The sequence below is a fragment of the Amblyomma mixtum genome, chromosome 9 (genome assembly GCF_055824585.1).
Source record: "Amblyomma mixtum isolate Tamu chromosome 9, ASM5582458v1, whole genome shotgun sequence".
NCBI lineage: Eukaryota > Metazoa > Arthropoda > Arachnida > Ixodida > Ixodidae > Amblyomma > Amblyomma mixtum.
Genome location: NC_143020.1, coordinates 58,862,571 through 58,879,724, shown reverse-complemented (window position 1 = coordinate 58,879,724; position 17,154 = coordinate 58,862,571). Strand labels below are relative to the sequence as shown.

The window sequence follows — 17,154 nt, the reverse complement described above, 5'->3', positions numbered from 1 at the left end:
TACCGTCGCTTCTTCAGCAGCCCATCTCACCCGGGCAACGTCCTTGAAGATGCTGAGTACGGCCTCGATGTCGGTCATTGTCTGCTGCCTCAGAGCGGGGATGAGCATCCTCAGTGCCCACCAGCTGCTGATTAGACGGTCCAGGTGCTTGTTGGGCTCGAACTGTTCCAGCCGGGGAACGAGTGGACTCTGCCTCGTTAGCTGCGTTGTCCGTGATAAGCTCATCAGTGGAAACTGAGGCAAAATGTAAAAAGTCCGCGAATGGTCTTGGCTCGTTTAGCAATAATATTACTAACAGTAATATAATAATAGTAATGCAATCGCAGGTGAAAAACCTAGATACGAATACAGAGTGAAGTTCTGAAGCTAGTACCTCCTGTTTTTTATGCATTAGAAAAATGTAAATTAATTCCCTGAAAATGGCAACTAAAATCAAACGAACCAATCTTGCCTGCAGAATACGTAACATGGTATGCGCTGTGGGCCTCGTTGAGCAAGGATTTTTCACACGTCATGTATATCAACTGAAGGCCAGTTTATCATAAGTGTTCTATATTTTCATTTCTTTTTACTGTTGTATTCCTTTCGAAAAGCCTATATAGCAGCATAAAATGGGCAAAGAGTGCCCCTAACAAGATACGTAAGATTGGATCCCGTTAAGAATCGTTAGAAAATGCGGAACGTAGCCACAATTAATAGAACAAGAATGACAGAACAGCATTAAGCGGCGTTTAGGCTTGTTGGGTAATTGGCTATATAACAAGAGAAGAGCTAACGCAAAGTTCAATTTCCTTACATCACTCCCATTTTCACCCCTTAATCCTTTCTTCCACGTCACGGTCTTCGTGTACATTCACATTACTGGCACCACGCCTTACATCCGGATTATCTGTACCCTCCACGCAAACGCGGAGTCTACGCGGCTTTGGAAGATTAAGGACGCCCGTTCTACGGGCTACTGACCCCGAGAACACGGGTTCTATCCCGGTCGCAAAAGAACCCCGTGTGCTGTGTGATGTAACTGCTTGTTAAAGGTACCTAAAGGGTCGAAATTATTCTAGAGCCCTGCACCACGGCATTTCACCCTCCATTTCATCTCTCACTGCTTTCTTTGTCCTTTCCCTTACGGCGCAGTTGAGGTGTCCACCAAGATTTGAGGCAGATACTGCGTCACTTCCTACCCTCAAAAACGAACTTACTGTCCAGACCCCGGCGGCTAATTTTCGATGAAGGTGAAGTACAAAAGCCACCCGTGTGTTATGCGATGTCAGGGCAGCCTGAAATCTCCACGCACTCGAAATTTTCCGGAGCCCTCCATGACGCTGCCTCTTTCTGTATTCCTTATTTCGCTCTATGCTTCCTCTCTTCCCGCAAGACGCAGTCGACGTGTCCACCACGAAGTGGGACGATTACTACCGCGTTTTTGCCGTCAGATCTAATTTATTTCAATTTTTCTTTGCCAGTAACCGCCATCCACGGATTCATTTGGATTTTTCTAGATACATCTCTTTCCGTCAAGCGCAGAGAGAGCAACTTCAGAGCTAGAAATCGAAGCCGGCTCTCTACCGGTTTGCTTTGCAACAGGATGAGGCGCTGCCGATTCAGCTACCAACTCTATACCTCCATGGATTCTACTTGGTGTAGGCAGACCACCGCGCTCTAGACGAGCTCTGAAATAACTTCCGAGCAGAGCACATCAACTTGCTCAACCACTGCATTGTGTTATCATGAAAACCTGCGCCAAATAATACACCTCAGCACACGCGGAAAACCAACAATCACGCACGAAACTTCGCAAGCCCTTCCTGGCGACTTTTTCCTGCTCGCACCCTCCTCTGTCGCTGGCACCTGCGTATACAAGTTGAGAGGTAGATATTGGTTAGATTCTTTCAGACGACAGGCAGCTACCGTGGCCGCGGCCAATGAGCCGTGTAGCTCCGGCAGATTTGGAAGCTCCGCCCCCGGAGGTGGAGCGCCTTTTAAGCAATGCACAACTTAGCTCTGTACAAAAGCATGGTTCCGCTTTCCTTTCCCACGTAGCAATCGCAACTATGTTTGCGAAGTGGTAGTGCTTGCTTCCAAGGCATTCATTTTGGTCTCGTGACATGTCTCATACATGTTGGTATCTTCTGAGAACTGAGTGAAGACACAAGGGTAGCAAAAGAAATATGAAAACTAGTGACAAAGCATAATCTCCAAAGTGGTTCATTGGGAAACGAAACGAATCGCATCTGCCATTTACAAGCGCTCAAACCTCATACGAGAGTTGTCAAGGCTTGCAAGCGACAGCGGGCTCATTGGGGAGACAAAAGTACTTGCTTACACAGCACATGGCGAAAGGCTTTGAAGCAAAGTGTGGCGAAGGTGGGAAAGTATGAGAAAATTAAAATAAAACAGCTATCGCCAATGGGTGAACTGATGTACCAGGAAGATGGGCCAATTGTTTTTTATTCCACGCTCTGTGACGATTCGCCAAAGCTAGGCTAGTGGAAAATGATTTTCTCGACTAACTACGGGTAAAAGCGACCTCCTTTATTTGCAGAAGTCCGCCACGGCTTGTCTTGCTCATAAACTTGATAAGAGCTGTGGTAAAAAAAAATAGACATCCAGATCAGGCGAACGATCTGAATAATTTTTCTGGCCACCCGCCGCGGTGGCTCACTGGTTACGGCGCTCCGCTGCTGACCCTAACGACGCGGGTTCGATCCCGGTCGCGGCGGCCGAATTTCGATGGAGGCAAAATTCTAGACGCTCGTGTACTGTGCGATGTCGGTGCACGTTAAAGAACCCCAGGCGGTCGAAATTTCCGGAGCCCTTCACTACGTCGTCCCCCATAGCCTGGGTTGCTTTGAGACGTGAAACAGCAATAAACCATTTTTTTTTTGGCCCGACCGTGGTGGCTCAGTGGCGATGGCATTCAGTCACCGACTTTTAACCCTGCAATGGCGTCCATATGCCGCGGTCGACACTTTTTGCCTGATATGCCCCGAAGGTTTATTTATTTGTCACTGTTAGTTTAGCTTCAGGGGATGTCTTTTGAGAGCTCGGAGGGTAGTGCAAGAGCGGGAAACATTCTAACGTCGGTTTCTCACAAGTACATCGTCGTCTTCGGCGTGGGGATCGGGTAGCTCGACGTGGAAGAAGGGCGCCACATCCAGGTGTCTCAGACAAAGGGCTGCTGCCTCGTCCAGCCGCCACTCCTTTTTGGTGTCCTCCTGCGCGACGAAGGGAAACCCGCCCAGCCCAACGGACTCCAGCACAACCAGGAACGCCTCACGGGTGCGGGAGGCAGTCTCTGGGAACGAAAGAAGACCGGCAGGAATGAAATACCAGCCAGAAAATGCAAGACAGGTCCTTCTACTCATATTTCGTTTTCACTGTAAGACGTATGTCATGCCTAGAAACACAAGGCGGTATCGTAAATTGAGTTTTATAGTACTTTTAGAAACGCGACCTCTACCAGGACAACATATCTTAGGAGTACAACTTTACTGCACTGAAGACTTGGCACAGTGTTTCAGTAATCGCTCTCTACGTCACTTAATCGGCATTTTAGTACCACAAGTTGAAGGATAATGTAAGTTTCATCAATAGTTGGTTCGTTTTCTCGATACTCAGCCATATAAATTTTCGCTTCCTTGTTGCGCCCAAAGCATGTCGAACTAATATATCTGCGTCACCTCATGAATGCCTCTATGAATAAACTCAGTACGAAAATGGGAAATATCTGATATTTCTGCCATTGCTTTTCAACCGAGGACCGTTAATAGCAGCCCAAGGCCAGTCTTCATTTTAACTGAAGCTCGCTGTTGTGTTGATTGCTTTGGTTTGGTTCGCCTTGGCTTGTCGCTCAAGTGGATCGGCGCGAATCCAAGACAGGCCAGAGGAAAGCTGGCCATTCCAAGGCAATCCAAAAGAGGGAAAACCAGAAAGCAGAGAAATTTAAGAAGGATAACTAAAGGGAAAGTATAGTATAACAAGATCAAAGGAGAGAAAGAAGGGGCTAAGGATGCGAGAGAAAAAAAAAACAGGAACGCCAACGTGGAGAGAGAAATAGAAAGAAGAGAATAATTACTTTCCAAACAAGGCTTGAAATTCTCTAAAAGTTCAATCTATTCACTTTTATCCAGGGAAATTAATATATGCGGCTCTCCTCGAACGCCTTAAAATATGCAGCAGATTAGCCAGAGTTCCGAAACCTAGTGGAATAATACGAATAGGATAAATTTTCTATCGAATCATAAAGAAAATTATACGTCGAAAGGGAATTGAATATTGGTATGAGTATTTGTTCCTTGTGATGTGGAAGCGAAAGCATCGAATCACCAGCGCCGGTGCTGTATTACGGAGATCTAATTCATTGAATTATAGCTACAGCTGTCACAAAACGCAAATTCAATGTCCTCCTGAGGGCGAGTATGTCAGTAAATTACCTCTCTGACCGTCATGTCATAAAGAGAAAAAAAATTGCCTCCATGACTGCACGAGGACAACGAATGAAGTAGCTCCACATCTCAGTAGATAAGAGGAGCACGACCGGTCAACAATTATCTCGTCGTCTGTGCATCTCGGCAGGAGTTTCTGGCTGCGGCGAAAGCCTGCCGCGTCAACCAATTTTGCAGGCCTGGTATACAAGCATCATAAGCTCCGCTTGACGAATTCACCACATGCCGACGCTGAAGCCAGCTGCACGCGCAGACCAGTCACGGCAGCCTGAGGTGCGGCGATGGAGTTGGAGCTGTTACTAAACTTCTGAAAAAAAATTACTGCGGCGTCTTCGCTTTTGTTCTTTGAAACCTATGAATTGTGTTGTATCAGAAAGCATTTTCTAAATCTGACCATAAATCTTAATTAAATTATTATCAATCGCTCATCGTTGCACTGTTGTCGCAGGTTAAATTTTTGTGGTAGTTGCACACCTCATCTGTCGAAGTTAGTTAATATTTGCGAAATCATTAATTTTAGGAGAAATATGCGTGCCCGCACAATACTTACGCGAAGAGGAACAGTTGTGGACAAACATCGTCATTTGAGCAAGAGCATTGTCCGGCGTCGCAATACTTTTGGCATTTTCTGCGTGCACAAAGAAAGACAGAAATGCAGAGCTAAACGACACAAATTCCGATTCACGTAGAAGTTCAGTGACGCCAAAGAGCGCTCATCTTTTCTCTTAATTTTGTTAAAAATAGTTGCTGATTCCATTTATCCAGCTGCACAACGAGACAAAGCTAACGCGCTTCCGTGCTCAGTTCAGACTGAATCTGAACGGAAGATCGATCATTCGCTCCTTCATTTCAAGACGCACGGATAAAAGACCCCTCGAAGGGATGCACCTCCTCATGTAAAGAAATATTAGCTCGCATGATCAGTGTGGTAAAAATTCGGCACGAAATCCTCTTATTCCACAAGCATGAAAGTTATGCAGAGAAGTGCGAGCTGAAGTATAATAAAACCAAAGGTACGCGTAAAATGGCAGCAAAACAAAGATGTCCATCAGCAACAAAGCTAAGCTAATATTATAGCGAAAGCTTGGGAGAAATAATCCTCTAAAGCTTAAATATTAATCACAGCTTCTTGAAGGAATGTTCGTTAATATGCGATAAGTTCAAAAAGAGAGCAGAGAATAAAGAGGTGGTAAAACTAGTGGCTGCTGTATTCCAACTTTGCTAGTCTGAACATGCTGCGAGAAAACTTCATCGTCATCATCATCAGCCTAACTACGCCCACTGCAGGGCAAAAGCCTCTCTCATGTCTGCCACATTAACCCTGTCCTTTGCCGGCTGTGGCCATCCTATCCCCGACAACTTCTTGATCTCGTCCCCCCGCCTAACTTTCTGCCACCCCCTGCTATGCTTCTCTGTTCTTGCGGTCCATTCAGTCACCCTTAAAGACCAGCGGTTATCTTGCCTTCGCATTACATGCCCTGGCCAAGATATAAAGGCAATGCAAAAGAACTAAAGAAAGTTGAATTCATCTTCTCCCTGAAACATGAACGCACTCATGGGTTCATGTCTGTTAAGCAAGTTAAAAAAAAAGCAGTTCATTATGTGTTTATATGCCTGCGCACAAACCTGTGGTTCCTGAATATCAAAACAGTGTTTCGAATGCAGTTTGATGCCGAGAAAATTGGAGATGTCACCTTGTCAATATATCATTCCTGATAACCGGTAGGTTTTTTGCGAAAAGTAATAAAATCTGGAAACCATTTTATTGTTTTTTGCCTAACTGAAATTACTTGCGTGCCTTGATCTTCAAGCATACGAAGTGCAATGTACCTAGTACGTAGCGGACAGCAGCGCGGAAGAGGTATCCAACGCTGGCCGGCTTATAGGGCAGCCAATGAGGATGGGTGCGGTTCAGCAGGTCCTCGGTGCACACAAAGCCATAGAAGTCACTGCAGGGCGGTATTTGCCAACTGAACAGGCCCTGGGGCTTGGCCTTGAAGTAGAGGGCTGCAAAACAACCCCGAAAATGTATGAATTCTGCTTTAAACTGCACAAAGCTTCACTGCAGTGTATGTTGGAGGATGATAGTGATGCTAGCAGCAGACAGCTGTCACCGGCCTGCTTCATAGGGAAGCGTTCCGCCCAAGGAATTTTATGCAGACTTTAAACGCAGTTGCTGGTTGCGGATATTTTTTCGAAATTATCGGCTGTTAACGAAGGGGTGGCGAAGCGGACAAAAACGAGTGGTACCCTTAGTCCAGTACTACTGTACGTAAAATACAGGTCTCCCTAGTAGTCTTTTTTTGGAAAGTCCTCCCTGCCCTTCTTAGTTCGATGGCAGCGCCCTGAGCAGGGAGCGACAAAGAGCATCCTCAGAACAGGGCATCCAAAAGACCAACTTCTAGCAGGAGCAACCACGGCAGCCATTGTGAGCGGTTTTTGTGCCCTGCACTAATGAAGGAAGGAAGAAACATAGCAAGGACCATGACGTGGCTGTTGATGAAAGCCGCTCCGAGCTTGTAAGCTGCGGTCGGGCCTCTCCCGTACCTCTCCTTTGCCGCAGCGGAAACGGCCCGTGGGCACAGGCCGTCACGCTGCCCTTCAGCGAAAATGGCGCGCTAACCATTTTTCTGATAAAGCAGGCTTAGGAGTGTCATGCGACTTCCGCAAGACTTCAAGCAATGCGTTCGCGATACATGAGGCCCCTGCTGTCTTTTCTTTCCTCCATGCCTGCAGTGCACTCGTCGAACTCACGGATGACACAGAATATAGTGGGCTGTCAAAAAGAAAACAAAAACTAAAAAACCGAATGCCACTCCCGAGCCACAGAAGAAAGTGAGAAGCCACTGAGGAAGTTATTCCTCCCACTAACCTTCGGGCAAGCAGGGTTTCTCCACGCACTCTGGCGGAATGCTGTTAGTAGTGACGGTTGTGGCGGAGCTCTGCGTCGCGTCACTGAACTCGTCTTCTGCAGTACCTCGTGCTGAGAAATATTATTACCATCAGTCCATCAACCGATCAATCATTTAATCAATCACTTCGTAACAAGAGAAACAATATTTTTGTCTGCAGGTTAAAAAAAAGTGGCCTTTACGCTTTTTGCTTAAAATTTTAAATTTCGCGAGCCCTACCGCAAACGCCACTTTTTTTTTTTACATCTCTGCTCTTTTGTGCCTACCTAAATTCCCTCCATCTCCGAACGGTCCAGGCGTTCACCAGTTGCTAGATCACTACACAGCCTTTCCTTACACAGCCTTTCCTTTTGTATTTTAATGTAAAGTGTTTGTTACTCGTCTATTATTTATGTTGTTCGGCAGAAATTTCGTTGCCTACCTGCAGGCCTTCTTTTTTTTCGTTGTTTGCTGTTCACAAAGCACTGTGCAATTGTATCCCCCACTCCTGCCTTGGCCACCAAAAGGCGGCTGGCAGTATTGAATAAATAAAATTAAAAAAAATAAAAAAGTTCGTGCAACCCCTTTAACGCCGCGCTCTCTAGTTTGCTTGGGAAGAGGGACGACGGCTAAGGTGTTCCGAAGTTATGATGCGAATTAAGAGTGAAGCATCACCAGCACTGACAAGTAAATCTCCTATCATAGAGTTTTTCGAATAACGCATCAGCATGTAAATTTATTAGTTTTTTACTATAAAACGTGTCGGCGCTGACTTGCGAAAATTTTCGGGCAGCCTGTTTGCGGTTACCGTCTCAAACGTGGGGTGCTTGCTTTCAACCTGCCGCATATTTATTTATTTATTAGTACCTCACAGGCCCCGAAGAGCATTGGGTGAGGGGGGCAAATCGAAAAAAAGGTACATACAGATGGAAAAAACCGTAATATCGGTACAAGAACGCGGTACAAGTCAAATACAAGAAAGGAACACGAAATTTATACAAAACGGAGAAAATAACATCAGACACGAAAATAGAGGGGGAAAAAAAGCGAAACACGAACATGAGAAAAAAAAAGCAACCAGGGGTAACAGAAGTGGTAAATGGGAAAACAACGTTAAGAACAAATGAAACTGTTGTACATTTCGAACATCACTATGGCAATAAATGTATACATAGATGTTTTTTAAACTCACCAGGATCAATGAAAGAGATTATGTTGTCAGGAAGATAATTCCAGAGTTTTATTGCTCTAGGTAATGCAGAGGAATTAAACGACAGAGTCTTCCCATATATCCGGTTGAAGCTGAGTTGATTGTGTAAGCGTTGTGAAGAGCGGAAAGGTGATGCCAGAGGTAACAACGAAGGACGGGTGTGAACATATTTATGGAACAAACACAGAAGTGAAATGGAGCGACGAATTTCAAGTATCTGTATGTCATTAAGGTTTTTAAGCTGGGATACACTTGCGAGGGGACTATAATTGCTAAAAATGTACCGGGCAGCTCTGCTTTGAATGGACTCGAGCATATCTGAGATATTTTTGATGGGGAGACCATATAGGTGAGATAAATTCCAGCTGTGGGCGAACAAATGTAAGATATGCCAGTTTTCGAACGGAGCTAGGTGAGTTCCGAAGGTTCCGGCGTATGAAACCTAATGTCCTCGATGCTTTGTTGCAGACTGCAGAAATATGAGAAGACCATGAAAGATTTGGTGTGAACTGAATTCCAAGGTGTTTGTACGACGTAACCCTTGATAGAGAGGTATTATTTATAGAGTATATGAAGTTAGAAATAACATGCTTGCGGCTAAAAGTCATTGATTTACATTTATTAGGGTTAAGAATCATTTGCCAGTCTTTACACCAATCAACAATAGTGTCAAGATCATTTTGAAGGGTCAGGTGATCAGTCTCAGAAGCGATCTTACGGTAAACAACACAGTCGTCTGCGAAAAGGCGTAAGCGGGATGAAATGTTAGTGGGAAGGTCGTTAATGTAGATTAGAAAAAGTAAGGGTCCAAGTACGCTTCCCTGTGGTACGCCTGAGGTTACGTCACATAGGGATGAGGAAGAGCCGTTGACAACTGTGAATTGCTGACGTAATGAGAGAAAGTTTCGAAGCCAAGATAATGTGAGGTTATTTATTTATTATGTGTGGTCTGTGAGCTCCCGGCTGCGTTCAGTGGTCTGAGAGGCATTTCGAAGTGTTTGGGGGCTTGTTTCACGTTTCAGGTCGCACGAAAACTCTAAATTCGGAGTTGCGTACAGGTGGTGGTTACGTCATCACGGTTGATACACAACATTTATTTACAGAAAAGAGGTTGTTTTCTCTGCTAAGCCGGCACTGGTCCACTAGGTGCTCCATATTCTGAGACCATCTCCATAGCCCATTCCACCAGGTCTTGCTGTGCTTCTTTGTATTGGAGTACGCGTTCCCAGGAATCCGGGTCCGGGGCTGGCATGAGATTTGGGAAGGGGGGGGGGGGGGGGGTATGAAGCGCGAGCCCCACCCGAAGACTGCGCGATAGCGCGAGGCCCTCGCATGCGATGGATCCGTAATCGTGTGGCGGGGTCATGTGCCGTGAGGTGGGCCACGTCTGTTATTGGCGACTGTTCTCCCATAAACAGTTCTTGTTGAAAAAAAAAGAAACCTTCGTTGCAGGTTGCATAATAGAATACAGAATAAAATACCCTTTGTTCATACATAACGGCTCGCATTCTTTTCGCTCCTTCGTCTCCCGATTGTCGTACGAGAAAAGTGCTAAGAATGGTGCACACTAATCTCATCAGTCGTCATTTTTTGTAGCGCGGAAGGACGCCTGAGTTCGAATTTCTATTTTGCAGCCTGGTGAAGTTCCTGTGGCAAAGCTATACAATGTTTTAGGCCAATATTGGCAATATGTTTTACTGAAAAGCGGACTGCCATTTCAATTAAATGTTGATATTGGCTTCGCTGCAAAAAGTTATTTTTGGTTGTATTGCTAAGTGAGTATACGCTATAAATATTCTTACCTCTGCTGTATTATTAGCATTTATTTTTAGTTTAATTCTTGCTGTTTATCCGAGTAGAAACCACTACCTTCTGTGCAGACCTGCTTCGGGGCTAAATTGACCATAACGAGGTTTGAGTGTTGGAAAAGGAAGTTGAGAGAAAAGAAAAGCAGATAGGGGATACGCGTCAATTATTCATGGCCAGCGCATCTACAGGTATGTATTTATGCTTCCCATTTTCCTAACCTTTATAACAAAGTACTGGAAGTGACTTACTGAGTGGTTCAGGTATGCATCTCTTCTTCGTATATCAGTGTTGCGGGTTTTCGCGTAGATTACCGTCATTGTCATTCAAGAAGGCGATTTGATGCTTCCAGTTTCAATGCGGCCTTACGCCAAAGCGCTGTACCATCGGGGACAAAAATAGCAGAACCCCCTCCAAGTTCTGACCCTTGCCACTCTGCATGGGGGCGCCACTTGCCGAAACACTTCTGGTGCCGAGACCGGTGGAGTGGGCCCGTTTCGGCACCAGAAGTGCTGTCAAGTGGCGCCCGTGAGCGGAGTGGCGCGGATCGGAACTCGGAGGGTGGGCCTTTTGGCCCCGATGGTACATAGCTTGATTCGACATCTATTGGCTCAGCACGATCACGGATAAGAAGCATGTCCATAGGTCTCGTTTTCTGCCAGTACTAACAGAACGTCGTACGAAAGCACACGCATTAAAAAACTAAACGCAAATTTCACGCACCGGTAAGCCTCCTGGGTCTTACTCGCACTTGGGGATCTAAAACGACACACCGGATATGAATAAAAATTAGGAATCGTTTTCGTAAATAGCACTGATTGGCAGCAATAAGAAAGCAATAGAGGCGTTCAAGTGACAAAGCCCTTCTCGCGAGTTGAGATTAGTGACGACAAAGCTCGTCACGCTTCGAACATGCGCCGTCTTCCTCCCTCATTCGATAGCGTTGTTATCGGTCAGCCACACAGATATAAGCATGCGGCGGGTTTCGGGAAATAAGTGTTATTATGGGTGTCCTTCTGCAACAACCAGCGTGACGTCATGTCCCACATTGTACTTCACCCATCGTAAACATCTATAGGATAGAGGGCAAATGAAATGAATCGTTACAAATTACGGCTCCAGGAGGCAGCCAGTGACATAAGCTCTGACAGTTTCTCGTGAATTGCTTGAGAGCAGACACGACAGAGAACAAGCGTTGTAGAAAAGGCATAGTAGATTGTTGAACGGTGCACGCATGGTGGGGGGTTCACAGATGCTCGCACACATTTCAGTTTTTCTTCCTTCAGACTTCAAATCAATTCATTAATCGCTTTAAGAAGGCGCGCTCACGTGGTGAACTGAGGAGCACGGGAAACAAGATGGCGGACACCAGCAGCAGAGCGAAGGTTGCGAGGAGGATGACAGCAGCGCAGAGACCCACGTGCGAAAGGCGGAACCTGCAATGTCAACGTGAGACACAACTTTGGAGCTGTACTCCTGTCTGCCTTAATTTATTTCCTCAGTTGATATTAGCCAGGAACATGACTCCGAGATATGGTGTAGTTGACTTGTGCTTCTGCCAGGGAACATATTTAACTGCTGAAAAATAGCGCCACGCGTTTATCTTATCCTGTTATCTCCGGTTTCTGTCGCACATGTATTTTCTGTTAAACACTTCAAGAACTTATCGAAACTTACTCACCGAGCTATGGCCAACCGTGCTGATCATTGCCAATAAGCAGTATTTCTATATTTTCTTTGTAAATATTGCCTCATTTCTTTCGTTCTCAACGCGGTGAATGACCGCCAATATTCAGCACTGTCCACTATTGTCATAGCACATTACACATTCTAGGACTGATTTACTTCACGAGCTTCTTACTTTTTTTTATTTGACTTCCAACGAAAACTTTCCCCACGCCAATAGGGGTTTATAATACTAACAAAAATCATAATGTTTAGAAAACCAAAGGCCCGGATTTTATGAAGCGACCAGTGCTAAGATCACTATGGCATGGGCATCGAATGTGCGAGCTTTCATGAACAAAGTAGGGAAATCAGTATCTTATTGATTCCTAAAAAACTGAGTTTCGTATGTAACGCTTATTCTTCACTGAGTTTTCCTACTTGAAGCTTGCAGTCATATGGCCGCACCAATCTACTCTTTACGTATATTATTCAATCCGCTCTCCTAGTGCGAGCTGTCACATGGCTAATGTTGCTGAATGCAGTGCCTTTAACGGTTGAGATATGGACTCTATTGTTAGGATGAACAGCTGTAGATGCACCAGCCTTCTCAATGCAACTTCACTGTTTGTCGCCGCCCACGTGATCACTGGCTGGTTCTGAAGACCACCGGAGTGCCGCTGTCGCATTCTTGCCGCATTGCGTTCGCCATTTCCCAATCCCAATCAACATGGTTTCAGGCGGAAGCTCTCTACTGTTACTCAACTTGTAGAAACACTGCATGATTTTTCAAAAGCTTTAAACAACAGAGATTAAGTGGATGCAGTTTGCCTAGACATGTCTAAAGCATTCGACCGCGTACCCCATGATGAACTTCTTAATAGGCTCATTGACTTAGGCATAAACCGAGATATTGTACGCTGGATTAAAGCTTACCTTACTAATAGAACCCAGTATGTGGAGGTAGACGGTGCGAAATCTGACGTCCTGGGTGTACCCTTAGGTGTCTCTCAGGGGTCTGTGCTGGGGCCTATATTATTTTTATGCTATATTAGTAACATGCCAGTCTCACTTCCTCCTCAAATTACAGTCCGGCTATTTGCGGATGATTGTTTAATATACTCAATCATATCAAAACCAGAAGACCAGCTCACATTAAATTTGGAGTTGAACTCCATTAATCAATGGTGTACAGCTTCCAGGATGAAAATTAATTATACAAAAACATCATATATTATACTGACAAACAAAACCAAAAATATTTTTTCATTTGATTATGACATAGATGGGCGAAATATAGCACGTGTCAACTACTTTAAGTATTCAGGTGTCACTGTATCATCTAATCTAAGTTGGAATTTACATATTGACACCATATGTTCAAAAGCCGAAACTAAATTGTGTTACATTAGAAGAAAACTGAAACTTGCATCCACAAAAGCAAAACTAACTGCCTATCTCGCGCTGGTACGTCCGACACTGGAATATGCAAGCGTCATGCGGGATCCGTATCAGTCAAATCAAACGGATAAGATTGAAAAAGTTCAAAGAAGGGCCGCCAGGTTCATTCTGTCAAAATATAGATATACTGATTCCGTGACTGACATGCTACATGAATTACAACTTCCTTCACTGTCGAAACGAAGGAAGATCGTCAGGCTAAAATTTCTTTATCTTTTGCGCAATAACCACTTCAACTTAAACACAAGCCTCTATTTGCAAAAGTGTTCGTGTCGCCCAGTAAGAAGCTCTCATAGTTACCAGGTTACACCCATGATGGCCCGTATTAACTGTTTTAAATATTCCTTTTTCCCCAGAACAATAACAGAATGGAATTCCCTGCCTCAGGCCTTTCTACAAATAGACAATTCTCCCCAAATTTTAAAACTGCTTGTACCGTCATTTACCTGAATAGACATCCCTGTAATTTTGTTTTTCTTTAGTTACGTTTTGTTTCCCTGCTGCTATTTTATGGTTGTAAATATTTACCCATTAGCGTTTGTACTTAAGGCCTGTATCGGCAGTGCAGGACGGCTGTGTTGCGACGATTGTCGTTTTCGATTTGACTCTTTGAATTGTGTACTGTTTATACTTGTGGCTGTGTGACTTTTGTTACATATGCATCTGTTTACACCCTGTAACGGTCTGACGGCTGAGAGCATCAGTAAATAAATAAATAAATTTACTGGCGGTGCTACGCCTGTAGATGGCGCTTTAAAAACCAAGTTTTCTAAGCCCATTTTTTACAAGTCGCGTCGGAACCCGTAGTTCACATCTGTTAATAATTAGGCTCCCATCAAGATTGCCATTGAGACGACGGCACATTGCGCAAGTATTTCGGGTTAGCAGACGAGTTTCTCAGGGACTGAGCCACCGCGGTCGCCCAAAAATGGAAATTATAAACAGTGGATCGATACAAATTACTCTCGGGGAATCCCGAATAAATGCTCGAGGAGAATTTTTAAACTTTCCCTATGTTTGGTTTCCTGCATTGTTCTTTTTTTTTATCACAGCGCCTGCTATTAGAGGGACGTCTGACGCCTTTCATGGTGTACACAACGTCGTAAAACGACAGTACATGACGGCTGCTTCGCCAGCTGCGCCCTTACCTTCGCACATGTTTGCTGGCACTCTGTTCATGTTCTTTGTTAAGATACACCTGCTACCAGTACGAAAGTGCACCTTTAAAGTGCAATAATTTAATCAATGCCCTTGCTTGAAGAAAGTCTGACATAGTGGTTTTCGTTCAGTATGAGATGCGGGTGCCTCTATGGCCTTGTTATGCCTCTCCTGTCTCCCTGTTTTGTTCACGCTCAGGTTATTTTGTCGCGCTAGGAACCTGGGGACTACTTGCAGAAATCATTTTTTTTCACATAAATTTCTTCCGGTTCTCTTCCACCATGACGATAAGCGAGGCAAAACCACTACACAGGTAGCGACTGACAACGGAAGGCTTACATGTAGAAGTTCGGCGCCACTCCTTGTAAGCTTGCTGCTCCTGCAGAAATATGAAATAGAAAAATATTGAAGGCCAGAAAGTTATCTCCGAAAAACTAATTAGCCATTTAGGCTGCCAATCAAGCTGCCTATAGGGCACTGAGATGCCGCAGGCAGCACTTCGATGTGAACTGAATCAAATCTATAGTCAAGAGCAACCGATGGCAGTTGATTTGTTTTTCTTTTTTTTTTCCAGAGCTTGAGTAAAACAAGACATGCAGTCGGAAAGGTGTCGCGAGTGGTGGATTCAGATTTCAATCCCTGAACGCGTTCAGAGTAAAGGCGAGCCCATGGTTTTATTGTGCGCAAAGCATGACCTGCAGGCGCCTCGCGCAGACGTTACTATGAACGCTGTTTCAGGTAAGACGAACCATAATTTTTAAATATAGGGTTCTTGAGGCAGAGATGACCTTTGCGGTACTGTATTGCTAGTGTTGTATAATCATAAAGCAGATGAATCGGGTTAACTAGTGGTAAACTAAGTCTCAACAGTTTACTTTTTGAAGAAATTCAGGTTAATTTCTTCAAATAAATTCAGGTTAAAGCCGCCACGGTGGCTCAGCGGTTATGACGCTCGACTGCTGATCCGAAAGACGTGGGTTCAATCCCGGCCATGGCGGTCGAATTCCGATGGAGGCGAAATTCTAGGGGCCCGTGTACTGTGCGATGTCAGTGCACGTTAAAGAACCACAGGTGGTCGAAATTTCCGGAGCCCTTCACTACGGCGTCTCTCATAGCCTTAGTCTGTTTGGGACGTTAAACTCCATCAATCCAAATCCAAATCCAAAATTCAGGTTCAAGTTACTGCAGAATGTTAACAAAGGTAACATGGGATTCGGATAAAAACGCGTTTAAACAACTTCATTGTCAGTCCAACGGACGAAACCATACGAAACAAATAAGGTCATACCAAAGTCGCATATATGTATCAGGGTTTTCATTCTTTTCATGAACCATAGAAGAATGGAATTTTCTTCCATATGAGATAGTGTATGCACCCAGTTTTTCCTCTTCCATAGAGAGCATCACATGAATCTTACTTAGTTCATGTTCCAGTGTCCTGCTTTCTGCAGTGTGTAGCAGAATGTGCAATTGCATACTTCCCTTGCTGCTGTCTTCCGATTGTTGCCTTGAATGTGAAAGTATTCCGATTTTAGTTACGATAAGAATTATTTATATTTTCGTATTATAACTGATCTGCTGCTTTTGTATACATTCTTCTTTTTTCCTTTGTGTTTGTAAATAACCCCCAAAGAAAAATTTCTGACGGGCGCTGTAGATATCTGTAATAAATTTTTGAACTGTTACATTTGGGCGCTTCTCTTCAATTGTGAATTTGCAGGCGGCCTTTAGTAAATAGTCGTATCGCTTTTTGGAATTTCTACAACATATTGCCCTCGGCGCAGTGGCTCAAAAGATTTCAAAACGGGAATTGTTCACGGGCGCAGCGCCTTTGTCTATTATCGCCCTCGCTATCGACCCTGGGTTTGGCTCTCTAGTGATGTTATTGTTAACACGCGGGCAGCAACGCGTGTATAGTCCTGGCTGTCTAGCTCCTAGCTTTGCGCCTTAATCTTGTCAAGGCCTAGGCGATGTAAACGAGGCTTCATGTCACACTGACGCCAACTTTCCGTGGGGGCTACACAAGCCGGGCTTTCGTACTAAAGGGATTTCGAATGTCTGCCCCGACGGGAACTACCTACCACGCCGAAAGAACGGGTAAAAAGAGCATAGGTTCGGCTCATCTCCTTGTTGATTTGGATCCGTTACGTCCAGTGTGCCTGAATGTTGTTAACAGTTTTGAAGCTGCAAATTTATTGAATGAAAAGTGCCGCTCAGAAGATGATTGCATTTATGAAGGTAGAGAGGAGTAGCAGTACCACAAGCGGCGACATCGAAGGCGATGATGAGGTTTAAAAGAATATGTTACTGCGCCCAAAATACACAGTCAAACTATAGGATAGAAAAAATTAGTTTCCACAGCGTGCAGTTGAAATTAGAAAGTACAAAATGCCGTCTGCGTGTAAGGATTGTGTGAAATCAACGTCCAAAAGCGACTCAGGCTTTCAGGGACGCCGTAGTGAAGGGGACCGGATTAATTTAGACCACCTGGGGTTCTTTACCACGCACTGGTATCGCT

General features: G+C 44.6%; 1 protein-coding gene across 1 annotated transcript in view; it reads right to left on the bottom strand.

Annotated features, from left to right (window-relative positions):
• The window catches only part of LOC149329202 (uncharacterized), a 136,684-nt gene that overhangs the window by 40,296 nt on the left and 79,234 nt on the right, over positions 1 to 17,154 (bottom strand). The window contains exons 5-12 of the mRNA XM_089560144.1: positions 14,976 to 15,015; positions 11,682 to 11,788; positions 11,076 to 11,111; positions 7,318 to 7,428; positions 6,276 to 6,452; positions 4,996 to 5,073; positions 3,093 to 3,295; positions 31 to 201 (exon numbers count right to left, since the gene is read on the bottom strand). Coding sequence (XP_089416270.1) covers positions 31 to 201; positions 3,093 to 3,295; positions 4,996 to 5,073; positions 6,276 to 6,452; positions 7,318 to 7,428; positions 11,076 to 11,111; positions 11,682 to 11,788; positions 14,976 to 15,015 — 923 coding nt within the window. The remainder of the gene's footprint in view (positions 1 to 30; positions 202 to 3,092; positions 3,296 to 4,995; positions 5,074 to 6,275; positions 6,453 to 7,317; positions 7,429 to 11,075; positions 11,112 to 11,681; positions 11,789 to 14,975; positions 15,016 to 17,154) is intronic.